Below are 17,416 nucleotides of genomic sequence, written 5' to 3' on the forward strand. Positions count from 1 at the left end.
CTCCCCAGCTCGGCTCGCTGACAGGAGCCGCTTACACCCGCTTTGCTGTTTCAAAGCGAGCCACCGACTGCTCACAACTGCAGCAGATTCCCCCGCCATCTGTAGGCATTCGCTCCATAACACGCACAGACATTTCCCCTTACTTTCTAGGAGGAAAAATCTGCGTGTTATGGAGCGAAATTTACGGTATATATTATTCATAAGAATTCTGAAAATGCCTTGATTTCATCAATACTGATAAGATGCCATAACAATGCAATCATCTTTCATTTTACAAGGATTTTTTTAAACCATACTCACTGACTATAATGCTGGTACGGAAACACATTTAAAAATAAGCCATCTTGAGGATCTTTGACTTACCTGGTATTTACCACCACTCACGGAAAGAGAAATAAACTGGTGGAAGAGATCCTGCTCCTTCTGATTTCTAACATCTTTCAGATATTCCTCCAGTACCAAATCTAGTGTTGCAGAATATCTGCCACAGGCAGAAGAAGAAGAAGAAGAAAATGTTTTCCAGAGAGCATTTTAGGGCAGTCTATTCTCCTGAGTTTCAGGGAAGGTAAAAATTATTTTCAAGCTATTATAAACACACCGGGCGGTATTCAACAAACTTGATCCCTCAGCATAAGGACTTCTGGCTGCCAACAGAACTTCCTCTCCCTCTCCTCTGCTCCAGGGGTTCCCCCAGTCACCCAAAGCAAATTGGGGAATGCTGTGGGATGTGTCTAGGGGGGAAGTCCTTGTGTTAATGGAACAAGTGCATTTGATACCATCGATTATCCTGTATTAAACACTTAATATAGGGCAATACGTTATATACATCTAAAACACCGAAGAGATGCTTACTGTAAATCAGAAACTACAGTGGTGCCTCGCAAGACGAAAAGAATCCGTTCCGCGATTCTCTTCGTCTAGCGGTTTTTTCGTCTTGTGAAGCAAGCCCATTGACGGCTTAGCTGATTAGCGCTATTAGCGGCTTATCAGCTTAGCGGATAAGCAGATAAACGGCTTAGAAAAAGGGGGGGGGGAGTCGGAAAAACTCGCAAGACATTTCGTCTTGCAAAGCAAGCCCATAGGGAAATTCGTTTTGCGAAGCGCCTCCAAAATGGAAAACCCTTTCGTCTAGCGGGTTTTTCGTCTTGCGAGGCATTCGTCTTGCGGGGCACCACTGTAATCTGCTATCAAGCTATTAAGTCCCTAATACTATCAGAGCATTAGAGCGTACTCAGTGGCTGCACCTAGGCTTTTAAATTCTCTCCCAAAAGAGCATTGTTTTGCATCCACCTTGAAGCCTTATGCACAGGGTAGCTAAAACCTTCCTCTTGAGGAGAGATTTGGGGCAATGAACCTCCCCCTAACATTTGGAAGAGTGCACAAGGGCATAAAATGTAAAGTACCTACACATTTAGGTTACAAACTCAAGGCTCATGTATACTTTCCATGCCCCTTGACAGCAGCAACCAGTCTGGTGCCCCCTCCAGATGATGGACCAATCATTCCTGACTGTTGGCCACACTGGCTAGGGATGATAGGAGTTGTAAAGTCCAAGAAAGTCTGGAGGGGAGCACATTGACCTTCACTGCCCTATGACCCCAGAATACTGACAACAGACATATTGATTTTAGCAGGTTACACATCTTTCTCCACTTACTTTTTTTCAAAAAGCCTGATTAGAGGAAGCAGCTGCTTATTCATCTCAGCCATTTGGCCAGGATCAGAGTCACTCTCTACACCATACGAGATATACCCTTCCAGAAATTTACTGAAGCGGTAAGAAAATGAATAAATTATCACCTTACAGAAATATAACAAGCCATTTACATTTTGACAGTTCTCAATTCATTTCAAAAGCTAGTAATTAGATTTTATTTCCCTTGTGAGCTTCTTCGTTTTAATAGCAAGCCTACATGCAAAGGACTTTTCTCTCTCAGTGCCAAACCTGAATGCATTATACAGTTATTTTTATTCACATAAATGCAATGGAACTTAAAATATGAATGTTTTCATTTTCCAAGTTATGGATCTCTGCTTGTGTCTAGAATAGGCAATCGATATATTCTAGAAAGTCACATTTCAAGATGAAAATGAGTCAAAATCTACCTGATGCTCTCCAGATCACCAAGGACAAGAAATAAACTCACTCAACAGGAGAGGCTAGCTTACCAGGCCAATAAACGATCCAAATCTTTTTCTAAAGGTATACTTGTAACTATAGCTTCTAGATGTTTTATGGAGGTTTCATAACCAACCAAGTCAGATTTCTCTTCCATTTCTGAAAAAGGTAGATAGGATAAATACATTGTAACTTTTTTTTTTTAGAAAGAAATACATTTACATTGAAAAGTTCCCTATGTTTAAACTGTACTGGAGCACAAATAAAATTCTGAATTACAGCAGAATGTAGTATTTTCTGTCCTATGTTGCTTCCATGCCCCGTAAGAAATATCTTGTTTCGCAGTGATGGCCAAACTTGGCCCTCCAGCTTTTTTGGGACTACAACTCCCATCATCCCTAGCTAACAGGACCAGTGGTCAGGGATGATGGGAATTGTAGTCCCAAAACAGCTGGAGGGCCAAGTTTGGCCATCACTGTGAGGCTGGCTGACCCCAAAATAATTATGCTTCTAAGGGGAAATCAAACACCTGAGCTCCTATATCTCATTTACAAAAGCAACCACCAGGAATTCATTGACATACCTGTTTTTCCATAAATAACCGATTGAACTAGGTGTGGCAAGAGGTAATGCAAAATTGGACTGACATCGTGAGCTGCTGAAATTTCATGAAGGATGGCAATCACATTGGGAACATTACACAGATAGGTAAACGGCCTGCACAAAAAAAGAAAATACCAAAAGCAACCATAAACATGTGTGCGCTCTTAACAGTTTGAAGAGGTTTCATCTGTCAGTCACTTGTTATTAAGGTGACTAAGCTGTGGACTCAGGGCAGCTGGTTCTCTTCGAAGAGCCAGGAAATTAGCTGCTCTTGTTCTTCTGCACGCAGTAGGAAGCATTCACACTGGCCAAGCAGTTAAACTGGATTGCTCCGATCAGCTTGTAGTTGCCGCTTCTTTGCAAAATCCTGGGAGATACGCAACAGCATGCAAGCAGCCTGGCCACTTGCTGGTAGGCAGTCCCACTTTACTGTCCTGCTCTTGCCAATTCTTACAACTTTGCTTAGCAGCTGGGCAACTATTCTAGCCACTCCTGTTAACTACTTGATCAGTGCTCCTTGTATGTTGGGGCCTCCTGGAAACAGAGAGCTCAACTTACTTTTTCCCAAGCCCTTCCTCCTTCTGACTCTGTAGCAGGATGATGAGGCAGCCTAAGCCCTCTTTGATAAGAGAGGGAGTTTTGGTCAAAGTCTTGCTGATTTGCAACGCCAGGGAATGAACCAGAGATACTTCCATTGTCATCTTCACAGCCAACTGGCTTATAATCATGTAGGTTGCTGCTCTGTAATCCACCAATGTTGACTTCAAACCCTAGGGTGAGAAAAGCAATCCAAAATATTTTTGACAATTTGACAGAGAAACAGGGCAGGTCTTTGGGAGGAGTATTTAACAGAGTATTTTGGAAGACTCACATCTACAAAAACTTTAAATAATATCCACTTCGCAAACAAGGCAGCTCCTGCTTCTGAAAAGCAATCCCAGAACTGGGGTATTGCCAATAAATACAGTAAAATTTCTCACTACCAGTGGCTACAACACTGAACTTGATTTAACACTGAAGTCCCATTGGTGACCTGGCAACACCAGGGATGAGGATTATAAACAGGCTTGTGCTCTCAGGTGATAACAACACACCCACCCCAATATATAATACTGTACAATTCAAATACAGGTGGAAAAAGTAATAGCTGAGAGAACGTGAGAGACTGACAATCATTAAGTATCATTTTCATATAATGCTGGTGCATCTGGAAACCATGACAACCTCAACAGGCTTTCCCTTCAAAGCCAACATTCAACATGCGGCTAGTTAAAAAAAGGAAGTCTCTGTTTATCTACTGCAAAATACATGCCCACAAACCAAAACTGCAAATTGAAAGAGCAAAATTGATCACTTCTGGAAAACTGTACCTTTTGGATATAAGGAAGCAGCCTGGAAACTAGAGAGTCTGTTATACGTGCTGCAGCCACAAGAGCAGACACAATTGTAGAGGCATAAAAAGTAAACAGGACTCTCAATTGTGATAAGTTCCCTGGATATAGTGAAAAGGCCTAGAGAGAGAAGTGAAAAGTGTATTTAGGATAATGATAAAACAAAGGCAAAAACAACACTTGTATGGCATCATTTGCTTTCCATACTGTATTGAGAAAGGTTGGGCTAGCTCACGTACTTGCCAGAGATCCTGTACAAGTCACACATGTTTTAGCCGACATTACGGCATTGCCGGGGGTGGACTAGATGACCCCTGGGATTCCTTCCAAATAGGGAGAAGCTCACCACCCTCAAGCACATGTACCAGATCCCCAGTTGGTAAGAATGCAAATGGACGCCAGGAAATTCCAATTGCCTAACAAGATAATAGTTATTTCCCACTGAGGAATGCCAAACTCCTGCTTAAAAGAATGCATTTGCCAGGGAAATATCCTTCATTAGAAGAAAAATAAATAAATCATGAAGGATCAGCTAAATGGATCCAATAATTTTATAGTGTGATATTTGGTAAACACAGCCATTGTTCAGGTCTGCCCAGCATAAATGGGCTGAAACACAATAACTGCTATTTAGAATTTCTAAACAATTTTCCTTTCCTTTCAGTGTTTCACTGAAGTGGTATTTAAACAAGTGTGGAGAACATCAAATTGACACTGCCCTGGAACAGCACACCAACCTTTAAAGATTTTGTCACTAGACTGCATATGAAATCCATGAAACCCAGGTCTTTGTAGCAGTGTGTGATCAAAGTTCCCCTTGCAAGAGGGACTCCTGGTTTCTGCAATTGAGGCAAAAAAGAAAGGATCAGAAGAGAAAGAGAAAAAATTGTTAATTAAAATTCAGTCAGTAAATGCAGAAAACAATAAGTAGTTCCCATTATCATAAATTCAAGGCACTCTACATCATAGAGAATAATCCTCCATCTAGTTACATGAATCTATGTACCACTGATGCCCATGGTATTTGCGAACATGCCGCTAGCTATATGTGTGCAGCCATGTGGTTAAACCTATAATAGTAATTTTATTATTTATATGCCACTCATTTGACTGGATTGCCCCAGCCACTCTGGGCGGCTACGCATCAGGGAACTCCCAGCAGTGTTGCTGGACCAATCACTTTCATTCTAAACTACCACAAAAGTTTGTTGTGATAATACCAATTGGGAGGGTGGGGTGTAGTGATTATGTAAGCTGTTCTGAGCTCCTTGGAGGAAAGATGGGGAAATGTACTATAAATTAATATGTTTACTCCATGCAATTCAATAGGAATTATTTTCAAGTAATTTTGTACAAGACTGCAGCCTACACTTGCCAGTAGACATACATGAAATTGTGTTGCTAGTTACAAGTAAATCAGTGGAAGACTGAACAGGCATAATAAAAATCCTGGTTTATTCTGTTTAATGTATTGAAAGGTATAGTTAACAATATGGAAAAAGCAAAACTTAAAAAGCAGCGAAAGTATACAGCAGAAATAGGGAATCTGTGGCGCTAGGGGTGTTGTTGGACTACAACTCCCATAATCCCAGACCAACAAACACGCTGGCTGGGACATCAGATGTCACATTTCGTCCATTGCCCATGCTGACTAGGCTTGATTGGATTTTGAGTCCAATAATATCTGCAGGCCACAGCTTCCCAGTCCCTGGCATACAGAGAAAAATGAACATAGTCGAAAGGGAACTGTAAGTACGGGGCCAAAAAAGCAAGCCATTCAATTTAGTAAGTCGACTCTAACCAGGCCCACAGCCAACATGCAAAGAAGGCAGATACACAAAGTATGAGCTCTCAATGAAGTTCCAAGTGTCAAAACCACTGATGAGGTTATGCTGCAGACGACCAGGGATAATACAGTAGAACCTCTACTTACAACCGCCTCCACTCACAGACGTTCCAAGTTGCAACCATGGCAAACCCGGAGGTAATTGGCAGGTTTGCGCTGGAGTGGCGCTCGCCATTCAAACCTGTGCAGAAGTGGGCATTGCCACCTGTGCACAATGGCGCCTCTCCCAGAGACCCGTTTCGCCATAAGGATGGGCCTCCGGAATGGATTGTGGTCATGAGTAGAGGTTCCACTGTAACAGTATTAGAAATATAATCACATATATTTATCTTTTGCTACTTCACCTGAATTGGATACAGCCAATGCCACCTTTGAGTTGGGTCACTAATTTTCAGAAGCTGGATAACTCTCACAAACAACTTTGTCTCATGATAGGGCAATACACAGCCGATCAAACTGTCCTGGTTGTACAGATGGATATGAAACCTAACAAACAGACATAACACAACCACATGATTAGACATAGGAGTTTCTGTGTCAAATACATTTACTTTACAATAGCTCCTACCGGTCACAGTATTGCCCGTCTACTATGGGGCAGTGCTTAAGACTGATTTGCAAATTGCAGACCACAAGATCCAGCCTCACACAATATAAAGTGAAAGTTGATTACACATCTCGACTAATGCCATAACCTCTGTTCCCTGAATTGCCCTGGAATATTGCCCTCTTGGGACAATGCTTGTTGTAACTGTCTCGAAGATGTGGGCAGTTTACTATAAACAAGGCTTAGAGGTGCATGAATGGATTACCTGTGAATCAGCCACTCTAGGCACTTCTGCGCTGGTTTGAGCATGAAGTAAGGAGACAAGTGAATCAGGAATAATGAAATATTTTCATCCAGCTGCTGGTTTACTGCCTTTGTTTGGACACTGCGTTCCAAACCTTTGGACTTTTGACTGAAAAGTGTCGGCTGAAAAATCTCAAAGGAAGGATCAATCCCCATCAGCTCATCTAGCCCTGTGCACCCTAGGAAAGATATTGGAATACTTTCAGTACATCACACAGTTTTACGAGCCTGTCCAGTCAGTGACAAATCATTCTATGCAGAGGATCCCTGGTGATGAAGCCACATGGGGCAAATAATGCTTGATCCAGCAAATGCACACATACAGCTGCTAATTCACATTGGCCAGAATCATAAACCAGGTGTTACTTTCTCCACGCAGATGCACTGTAGAGCCATGGAGCAATTTACTGATATCTGCACAGGCTCAAGGTACAAACAACACAATTGTATTTATTATATTTACATTCTTCTTTATAAGCGAACTTGGTTTCTACTACATGACATTGTTCTTTTAATCACCCCAGAACCAACTAAAATGCAATCTCTCACAAGATTTATGCAACACTAGTTTCTTGTAGGTTTCTCCTTAAACAGTGCAAAAATGGGTAACGATACTGGCTGCAAGTAGCAAGGACCTTAAGGCTGCTGCTTATATTGGGGGGGGGGGAGCTGGGGATGGGCTTTCACTATTGTGTCAGATATAAAGGTAAAGGGACCCCTGACCATTAGATCCAGTCGTGGCCGACTCTGGGGTTGCAGCGCTCATCTCGCTTTACTTGCTGAGGGAGCCGGCGTACAGCTTCTGGGTCATGTGGCCTGCATGACTAAGCCACTTCTGGTGAACCAGGGCAGTGCATGGAAATGCCGTTTACCCTCCCGCCGGAGTGGTACCTATTTAACTACTTGCACTTTGACGTCCTTTCAAACTGCTAGATTGGCAGGAGTGTCAGATATAACAGAAGTGTAATACAGAATGCCCCTAATTTGTTATTAAACATACAACCTGAATTAAACAGCTATCGAAATAATGTTAATTTTCTTCTCACAATTGCAAGGTTTTATTTTTCTCAGCCAACATACTTTTGAGCAAGAAAGAGCTAGGAGAATTCACCCTTTCTACAAAACAGTTTATGAACTGTTTATGAATTATCAGCCAAGGTTAAAGGTAAATAAATTCCTGCTTATAATCCTGAGTTGAATATGAAATTCACCAAAACAATCTTACTTCATTTGCAGCAGCAGAAAACAGATGACCCTTTATGGTAAATTGACAATAAACCTTGTTCAGAGTCCACAAATGCATTCACCAGTGGTGAGCATATTCTGCACTGAGCAGACATATGGTCTTTCACTGAGTCCAAACTGAAAGGTGCATTTCTGATTTCATGCTCTATTTTGGAGAAATGATGCCTGACCCGTGTTTCTGATAACTCCAAAACTTAAGCCAGCATGAGAGACAATATCTTCTTCCTCCGTAAGTGAAGACAGTTAGCAGTAACCACAAATTTTGGCTGGTTGCATAGGCCAGCCAAATATATTGACCCCTCAGGCATCATACAAGACTGTGTTCTTAAGCCCCTCACTTACCTATTGCAAAAAATGTATCCCTGTCAATATTGGCAGCTTCCTTACAGTCAAACAGTAGTGATGCTATTTCACTTCGAGACAAGAGACTGGGGTCATTCTGAGGGAGCGCAAGGCGCTTCAGCTGGTGAGCGAGGGATGTCATTTTTTAACCCTGTGGGGAGGGAAATCAAAGGTTTTAACAGATCTAGGAACTATTAGATAAACCAGAATCTATCAAAAGAATCTCTAGTTTTGTACCAATTTGCCTATTAGCAAAATCATAAGTAGGTTGCACCAATTTTGACTGATGCTAAAAGCCACCATGAAATCTACATTAATAGCTAGCTACAGAAGGGCATAGGAGCCTGCAAAACAACAACAGTGAAGTTAAGAACACCTGTCATGAATTGAAGTTGTCAAAACATTCAAACCTTGACTCAGTCATTAACTCACTGGGTGATTTCAGGAAGACACTAACTCTCCATTTCAGTCACCTCACCCTGTTTCCATATTTGTAATAAAGGCACTTCCAACTTACCTTGCAGCATTATTGCAAATATTACTGAGATAATGATCAAGGTCAGCTAAACCAGGTACATGGAAATTGTGGCCCTTCTGATGTTTCTTGGACTACAGTGCCCATCATTCCTGATCATCAGCCATGCTGGCTACAGCTGATGGAATGAGGCCTCCCAACAAGAGATTCTCTATCCTTATTTCCATGCACATTGCCACTAAGTATGAACTCATATACTGTATACATGTTCATGTTCATCGGTTAACGCACATGAGATTGTAATCACGGGGGAAATGCCATAGAGGAACATAATTACTGTACAATACTTTAAAATGGGGACTAGCTTTCTCCCTGAGCAAGGAAACATCACTTGATGGGTAGTCACACATGAATTGTGTTTGTGAACCTCGCCATCCCGCACTTACATGGAATCAAGCCCTATTGAACACCACCTTCCTGAACCTTAATTCAGCTCTTAATTCAGGTTAAACAAGCATAGGACCAGGCTATACTTTCCACCACATTCTGCGGTGTTCACACCTTTCTAGACCTACAACCGTCAGCTACACTCTGTACAGGACCTATAAGGTAAAGGACCCCTGGACGGTTAAGTCCAGTCAAAGGCAACTCTGGAGTTGCAGCGCTCACCTCGCTTTCAGGCTGAGGGAGCCAGCGTTTGTCCATAGACAGCTTTCTGAGTTATGCGGCCAGCATGACTAAACCGCTTCTTGTGCAACAGAACACCGTGACAGAAACCAGAGCGCACAGAAACACCATTTATCTTCCCGCCGCAGCAGTACCTACTTATCTACTTGCACTGGCGTGCTTTTGAACTGCTAGCTTGGCAGCAGCTGGGACAGAGCAACAGGAGCTCACCCCATCGCAGAGATTTGAACCACTGATCTTCTGATCAGCAAGCCCAAGAGGCTTCAGTGGTTTAGACCATAGCGCCACCCATGTCCCTTACATGACCTATAACCATTAAAAGGGCATGCTCACTGTCTATATGTATTGCATCCTTCTCCCCAACCCCTTCTTCCTATGCTATGAAGCCAGAGTTGGGGCTTGACAAAGAACCTTCTTGAAAGCTCTCGAGAAAGATGGACTGCAAAGAAAAAACTGGCCGTGAAAAATGGCAGATACTAAGAGCACAGCAAAATGCAAATGAATGACAAATATTCCATAGTCAATAATGAAAGTGGGCCTGCAGTTAATATAATGAATCAAGACTCAGTGGTAACTCTTCAGCGACTGATCCAATGTTGCAGAGCTGCACGAGCAGCTGAGCCTCGAAAGGCAATGGGAGACCCGGGGAGAAAGGAGCTCAAACTCTTCACGGTATCTGAAGCCGCTGCCTGTTCCGACAGAGCTTCGTGCTGAGAGAAGGCGAGATCTCGAGCGGAAAGGACTAACCTGGGACGCTGCCGGTTCCCACGGTGCTTCTTTTTCTTTTCCCTCCACGTGGGAAGGTCCACCAGGTGTTTCACCTATGACCCGGAAGCGAGAGCGGGGGACGCGTGCTTCCGCTTCCGTCGTTAGAAGGTAATAGCAAGGGTAACGGAGCCGGCGTCTTTCCCTTCCTCCCACCCGGTCTTTGCTCTCTGCTGCCCCCGCGAGGCGTCCGGCCGCCATGTGGCCGACTAACGCTGCTGAGAAAGGAAGAATTAAACAAGGGGATGCGCAATGAATTCAGCTTTGTTTGGGGACTCCGCTTGCTTATTTATTTATTCTCCATAGTTAACGTGAAGTCTGAAAGACAACATTGGTATAGCATTTTCATTTGGCAGAGGAACTCTGTGTGTGTGTGTGTGTGTGAAAAACATCTCATTTGCTTCAGTCGATAAAACCTATCAGAGTTGCTGGGCTCAGCCCACCTCCGTGCTTCGCCTACTGTCATTTTTATTCTTTTTGCTGCCAAAAAAAGGGTGGTGTTTTTTTGAGGAAGGGAGAAAAAACTACTTGAGGGGCCGGATTAGGCCCCGGAACAAGGGAGCAGCCATCTCTGAACTAGGGAATAAGCTCCACTGAACTGTAGGACATAGTTTAGTAAAGACCCATAGGATTGCAGGACTGCCAGATTAAACTCAAAGAAACGGGAAGATTTGGTTTTCTGCACGCAGAGAGAGAGAGAGAGGTCCCCATTAACAGCTACTTGCTCCCCTCCCTCTCATGAGCACACAAGCAGGTCACTGCATTAGGCAATTATAGAAAATGGCAGTCCTATGCACACTTGCATCCACATCCAATCTCTCGCACTCAGCATGTGCTCCCTGACCAAGTGGAATAAGGGGGGATGGATATGGGAACCAGATGCCTCCCATTCCCCATGTGAACTCATGCATGCTTGAACTGGGGGAGAGAAGGAAAGAGGGCTCTTTACACCTTATGGAGATTCTTCCATCACATTCACTCAACCCACCTAGGGAAGGATTGGATTCTATGTTTGCACAGTACTGCAAGGAAGGAGGCATTATTAAAATACAAATTAAACTTCTGTGCCATCTTTCACAGGAAGAATGAGAAGCATTGAATCCCCAGGCACAGATGTTGGCTTGTATTGCTGCGATGATTTAGAGGGTAATTCACACTGTGCCTCCCACTTGTTTTAACCTTGGGATTACCCCATTAATCATTTTGCATGCTGTGACGCCAACAACACAGAACATCAACACTTCCTAACAACACATCTATATTATTGTGCATCTTTTTCTGAATAGAACAAGGCTGCCGCCTGATCATTTTAAATGCAATTTACTGTGAAAATGCATGGCTTGTAAATTTAAGAGACAGAGGTGACACATTTTCTGTGTTCAGTGAAGAAGTTCTAGATGAAGGGAATGGCAGGCGCTGGATAATAGGAAAAAGTGATAAATGAGAGAGCAGAGATTCCTAGGTGAGGATTTCACCAGAATGTAGGTGTAATGGAAGGCAGGATACTGCAATGCACACAAGACAAGGAGACGAGCCCACATCATTCTGCCCACATTAAGTGGTTGTATCATGTGTCCATGAGTGACATTCCAGCATTCTCCGCAACATTGCTAATGATAATGGAAACATAAGAAACTCCCCTGTGCCAATTTTCCCCCCTTTAGTTCATTATGGCCCACTCTGACTGGCAGCAGCTACCATTTCAGGCAGATAACTTTTCTCATTACCAGATGCTTGCTTCTTTTAACTAGAGATAGCACGGATTAAACCTGTATGCAAAGCATGTACTCTGCCACTGAGCTGTGGTTCCTCTCCAAATCCTAGGATACGGGATCCTAGGATCAGAGACCACTTCACTGGTGCTCCTAAAAATACTGCTGTGTGTGGTCTGTTCATCACTAGAGAGGCAGACAGAGAGGGGCAACCGTTTTTTAAGACAGACTAAATGGGATATGCAAAAAGGTTTAACCAGTGCTTTTTTTCCTAAAAAAAAATGTTTAGGGGTCCTCTCATTTTCCTACTCACATTGAAATACTGCCCCTCAATGAGGCCAAACTTAGATTCACTTTAGGGGTATGTGTACCCCTGCGTACCCCCAGAAAAAAGCACTGGGTTTAACAAAATATATTCCATGCTATACTACCAGTTAATGCTGAAAGTGTTTTTAACTCTGCTAAATTCTCCCGCTGGTGGATCTAGGCGCCTGTGGGTCAGATCTGTTTTCTACCTCCACAGATTTCCCCTTCTAGCTGCATCCCAGTGATACAGTGAATATTACTTCAGAGGAGCTCCCAGTCCTCAAGGGTCCCTCCTTCGAGCACATGTGGGGCTGCATTGGAAAGTGAGCCCCAAAAACGCCTCAGGGTAGAATTCAGCATAGTGCAAATTTCCATTTTCTCCTTGCACAGTGAAAAATCCTGCCCCTCTCCTCCTGACCTGTGTCCCCTAAATCTGCTCTAGGGATCCCCCTATCCTCTGAAGCAGATCTGGGGATGACTCAAGGAGGGGAGAAAGTCCCATTGGGTAAGTAGAAGTCTTCCCACTTGGCACCATTATTTAGCTGAATACAGTCCTCAGTGAACAACCTTTGGGATACTATCCTGCAGAAATTATTTGAATGTACTGCATTTAAATGAGGGATTGCCAACAAATTGATTCCAGTTTTGGCCACATGGTCAAAGGGTGATGTAATTTACTGGCATCAACTTCTCAGACTGACTAGACCCTGATTGGACTCACTAAATCAGGGGTTGGGAACCTATAGTTCTTGGGCCAAACTTGGCGCAGCACACCTCATTTGGCCCCGAACCACACACACCTGACGACTTCTTTATTGTAAGCTGTGGGGCAGGTAGAGTTGTGACTGCAGAATGCAGGATGGAACTAATAGAATCACAGAATTATATAGTGGGAAGGGACCCCGAGGGACATCTAAGTCCAGCTAAAGTACAGATCGTTCAGTTCTGCTTGGATGGTTCTGCCGACCTCTCAAAGCAGGTCTGTCAGGACGGGGGAAAGATAAAGGCTCCTCACTCTTGCTTTAGATCAAGATGAGGCCTAACCAGCTTGTTTTCCTAGGGGCAGGGGGACATTTATTTATTTGCTTATTTTTATTTCATGAAAATTATATCCATCACTTTACAAAAAGATAAAACTGTAAAATAAGGCAATAATTACAATACGTTAAAACACACAGGGAGTTAAAATACTGAAACAGATTGTGATTCGTGTCAGCATCATGGTTGGCTTCAAGATTCATGGCTGCTGTCTTGAGCCAACCCCTCTTATGGACAAGGATACCAGGGCTGAGGGTGAGAACCCTTTTGTGGCCAGCTTGTGCTTCTGATAAAGATGCCAGGTAAGGGCACAGCATCCTTTGGAACAGGTAGTTTGAAGTCTAGGTGGGGTTGGGCAGCCTTGGGCAGGATGGGTTCAGTAGGGATGTCAATGGGATGGAGTCAGCAACCATCCAATCTGCTAAATTTGTACTGTAGAGATTGAGTTTAAAGCAGCGTTGAAGAGTGTGGCACATATTTCAAAATAGTGAAAGCACTGCGGGCGGGGGGGGGGGGGGGAGAGATTTTACTAACTACTGTATATACATTAGACTTCAGACTGGCACTAGAAATCCAGGTTTTTTGCCCTTTGCTTATTATTCTGGAAATTTCACGAGCTAATGTGAAACAGAAATGCAGCTGAGTACACATGACTGTCTGAAAGCTTGTAATAGGTTATTCTAAACCCTGTCCTGGCCTCCCTTTCTCTCCCTCTCTGCTCCACACTCCCTCCCCTTGCATTCCCTTTGTAGAACCATTTTTAAAATCCTGGATGTGTCGCACCATTTTTTCCAACCTTATGCCAGCACTATTTGTAGTTTTCCACCTGTCACCGTGTGTATTACATTGTAAGCCTGGATGGTGTTTCTTCAGTTCTAGTGCCTTAACGGACAGGGAGAAAGACTGATTCACAGATCATTTTGGGGTAACCTTTTTTAAATTTAATAAGACTGCCAGAATAAGGCAGCAATGCTAAATGTGCTTGCATGTAAATTAGCTCCATTGAAATAAAAATGATTATTTCAAAGAGTATGTTTACAATTTAGGGTGTTGGTCACCTGTGAATAATTCCCCCATGTGGGGTTTTTTTGTTGTTGTTGTACAAATCACATGTTTATTTCCAAGCTTTTCTATGTAGAAATTAACATTTCAAAATACATTACTAATTATGGACCAATCTAATTTCATTGTAGAGGCTTGTTGTTTTTTGAACTTCCCATATTTTCCAACTAAGCGTTTTCCTGATACTTAGCATCTGTATTGCTGTGAATTTGGGGGGTGGGCAGTAGACTGTATGCCTGGATCCGACAAGGATTTGATTGCTGGAATAGCCAGGCAAGTTTCTTTGTAACAGCCTATGTATGAGTCATTAAGGTAACTAAGGAAGTGGTTCTGTGCTAGAAAACAAATGGGTGGCACCCCTCTCTCAACTGTCTGTTAGAAAGACAAAGGCCAGAGTTGAGGTGTGTGAGCTAGAAGGTAGAAGCAAGAAAGCAGGCTGAGAAGCCAAGGAATAAGAGCCATGTTCTGCTTGAATCCAAGGGGAACTGCCTTCCTAAATCCATCGCTGTTGAGTGGAGAAACCCCAGAGGTTCGGAGACTTTATCTCTAAAGCATCCTCTCTCCTCTTGCAACTCTCTCTCCTGATGTTCCTTAGAAAAAGGACAATAGGGCATGGCAGGCCTATCGTCCTTTTTCCTAAGATTGAAAATACACACGTCTATTTTATCCACTTTTTAAGGCGGGGGGAGGAGATTGTTCAGCCTGTTGAAATTCGGCTTGCGAGCATCTAAGGAGGGACTTGGGAAAAGAGGGGAGGGGGATGGATGTGGGAGGCAGTGCAGAGACACGTGACAAGGCAAGGGGATAAGAGGCAGAATCGGAATCAGCCTTCGGCACGAGCCAGGCTTCCTTTCGGAGAATCACAGTAGCAGTCCAGGGGCAGAAAGAAAGACAGGAAGAAAGTGAAGGCAAGCTCTTAACCTGCAACCTGAAAACTTCCCTCTCTCACACACCAGCAAGACTTTCCTGCAGAAGAAAGAAAATAAAAGAAGACAGAATTGCCTGCCTGCCTGCCTGATCAATTTATTTTTGAGAACTTCTTATTAAGAGCCAAGAAACCTCTGCAGGTGTGAAAAGCCATCTGATTCTTAAAACAACATGACAACCCAAATAGACACTAGCATACATTATAACTATGAGTATGAAGAGGACGAGTATATGAACCAAGAGGAAGAATGGGACAGGGACCTGCTCCTGGACCCTGCATGGGAGAAACAGCAAAGAAAGGTCAGGAAAGATTCTTTACTTATTCACTGGATTTACAGTATATCCCATCTTTCTTCCAAGGAACTAAGGGTGGTGTACATGACTCTTCCCCTTCCCAATTATATACTCACAACAACCTTGTGAGGTAGGTTAAACTGAGAAATGTAAACTGGTCCCCAGAGACACCCAACGGGTGAAGTTTCATCTTCACTTGCTCAAGGAGCCTGTACACTTTTGTGCATGTTCTGTTCAATGTGTGATGAGGGATAGCTCAGTTGGTAGAGCATGAGACTCTTAATCTCAGGGTTGTGGGTCCGAGCCCCATGTTGGGCAAAAGATTCTTGAATTGCAGGGGGTTGGACTAGATGACCCTTGTGGTCCGTTCCAACTCTACACTTTGATTATATGATTCTGTTCCATGGTGTTGTTTTAAATGGCAGCTGTGAGGAAGGGGTGCTCAGGTTTGGCACTGTGGATGGTGCCTGGAGAACAATTTGCTGTGGGAGGGAAGCTACAATCGTTGGCGATAACAGCAAAATCACAAACTTGAGAATGCCTACTGTAGCATTGTTTAAATGAAATGAAATAAAGGGAGGAATTCAATGTCCCGCTAAGGTGATAGTTCCACCAGGGCAAGCATTTTGGCTTGCCTGATGGAATGATTCCCCTCCCCCCCCCCACGCCCAGAGTGTGTGCTGTTTGGGGAGGGGTTTGTGGTCCCTCCCTGTCCCCAAGCCAGTTTCAGGGGGCACACAGGAGGAGAAAAGGAGGAAAGTTCCATTGTACAACCAGAATTCTTTGTGCAGGCTTCCACTGATGAAACTCATGAGTTGGATCCCAACCAAATAGAACAAAAGAGACTTATTAAACACAGTTAAATATTTAATGTAAAAAGTAGTAGAGTGGTACCTCGGGTTAAGAACTTAATTCATTCTGGAGGTCCGTTCTTAACCTGAAACTGTTCTTAACCTGAGGTACCACTTTAGCTAATGGGGCCTCCCACTTCCACTGCGCTGCCACTGCACAATTTATGTTCTCATCCTGAAGCAAAGTTCTTAACCCAAGGTACTATTTCTGGGTTAGCGGAGTCTGTAACCTGAAGCGTCTGTAACCCGAGGTACAACTCTACAGGCATTCCCAATCTGGCACCCTTCAAATGCTTTGGGCTACAGCTCCCATTAGCACCTGATGGGAGTTGTAGTCCAAAACATTTGGACAGCACCAGGTTGAGGAAGGCTGATGTAGTGGGGTTTTTGTTTGTTTGTTTTTAATTTAATTTATATCTTATCTTTCATACAAGGAAATCAAAGCAGAATACATGGTTCTCCACCAGCCCCTTTTTATCCTCATAACAACCCCGTGAGGTAGGTTAGGCTGTGAGATAGTGACTGGCCCACAGTCACCCAGTGGCTGAGTTGAAATTTGAACCTGGGTCTTTCAGTCCTAGCCTTGTAATCTATTCTACAGCACACTTGACTATAATTTCCCTAGGAAGTTCTCTTGCAAAAACCCCATGGAATTAAATGAAAACATCACAAGAGCAAAGAAGTAGCTCTTGTTTAGCTACCTTTTCATTTTTACAGGATTTCTATGGAAGAATTTACTCGTGGATAATTCCCCCTTCCCCCAATTTTGTTTGAAAATGCTTTCAGCTAAAAAAAAAATACTTCAGTATTTTTGAACTCATCCATTGCCTTCCATGGTGTTGACCATTTCCTAACATGAATTTGAGCCAGATCTACACCCCTGCTTCCTTCATCAAAACAACA

General features: G+C 43.3%; 2 protein-coding genes across 2 annotated transcripts in view; one reads left to right on the forward strand and one right to left on the reverse strand.

Moving 5' to 3' along the window:
* Positions 1–10,446, reverse strand: part of HEATR1 (HEAT repeat containing 1) — a 40,189-nt gene extending 29,743 nt beyond the window's left edge. The window contains exons 1-11 of the mRNA XM_081856403.1: positions 10,306–10,446; positions 8,397–8,547; positions 6,772–6,988; positions 6,304–6,445; positions 4,851–4,952; positions 4,093–4,233; positions 3,281–3,492; positions 2,703–2,836; positions 2,170–2,278; positions 1,658–1,768; positions 364–481 (exon numbers count right to left, since the gene is read on the reverse strand). Coding sequence (XP_081712529.1) covers positions 364–481; positions 1,658–1,768; positions 2,170–2,278; positions 2,703–2,836; positions 3,281–3,492; positions 4,093–4,233; positions 4,851–4,952; positions 6,304–6,445; positions 6,772–6,988; positions 8,397–8,538 — 1,428 coding nt within the window. The 5' untranslated portion in view covers positions 8,539–8,547; positions 10,306–10,446. The remainder of the gene's footprint in view (positions 1–363; positions 482–1,657; positions 1,769–2,169; positions 2,279–2,702; positions 2,837–3,280; positions 3,493–4,092; positions 4,234–4,850; positions 4,953–6,303; positions 6,446–6,771; positions 6,989–8,396; positions 8,548–10,305) is intronic.
* Positions 10,447–15,259: 4,813 nt separating this feature from the next.
* The window catches only part of ACTN2 (actinin alpha 2), a 52,250-nt gene continuing 50,093 nt past the window's right edge, over positions 15,260–17,416 (forward strand). The window contains exon 1 of the mRNA XM_081856355.1: positions 15,260–15,668. Coding sequence (XP_081712481.1) covers positions 15,540–15,668 — 129 coding nt within the window. The 5' untranslated portion in view covers positions 15,260–15,539. The remainder of the gene's footprint in view (positions 15,669–17,416) is intronic.

The sequence above is a fragment of the Podarcis erhardii genome, assembly GCF_964252035.2.
Source record: "Podarcis erhardii genome assembly, chromosome: 3".
Lineage (NCBI taxonomy): Eukaryota > Metazoa > Chordata > Lepidosauria > Squamata > Lacertidae > Podarcis > Podarcis erhardii.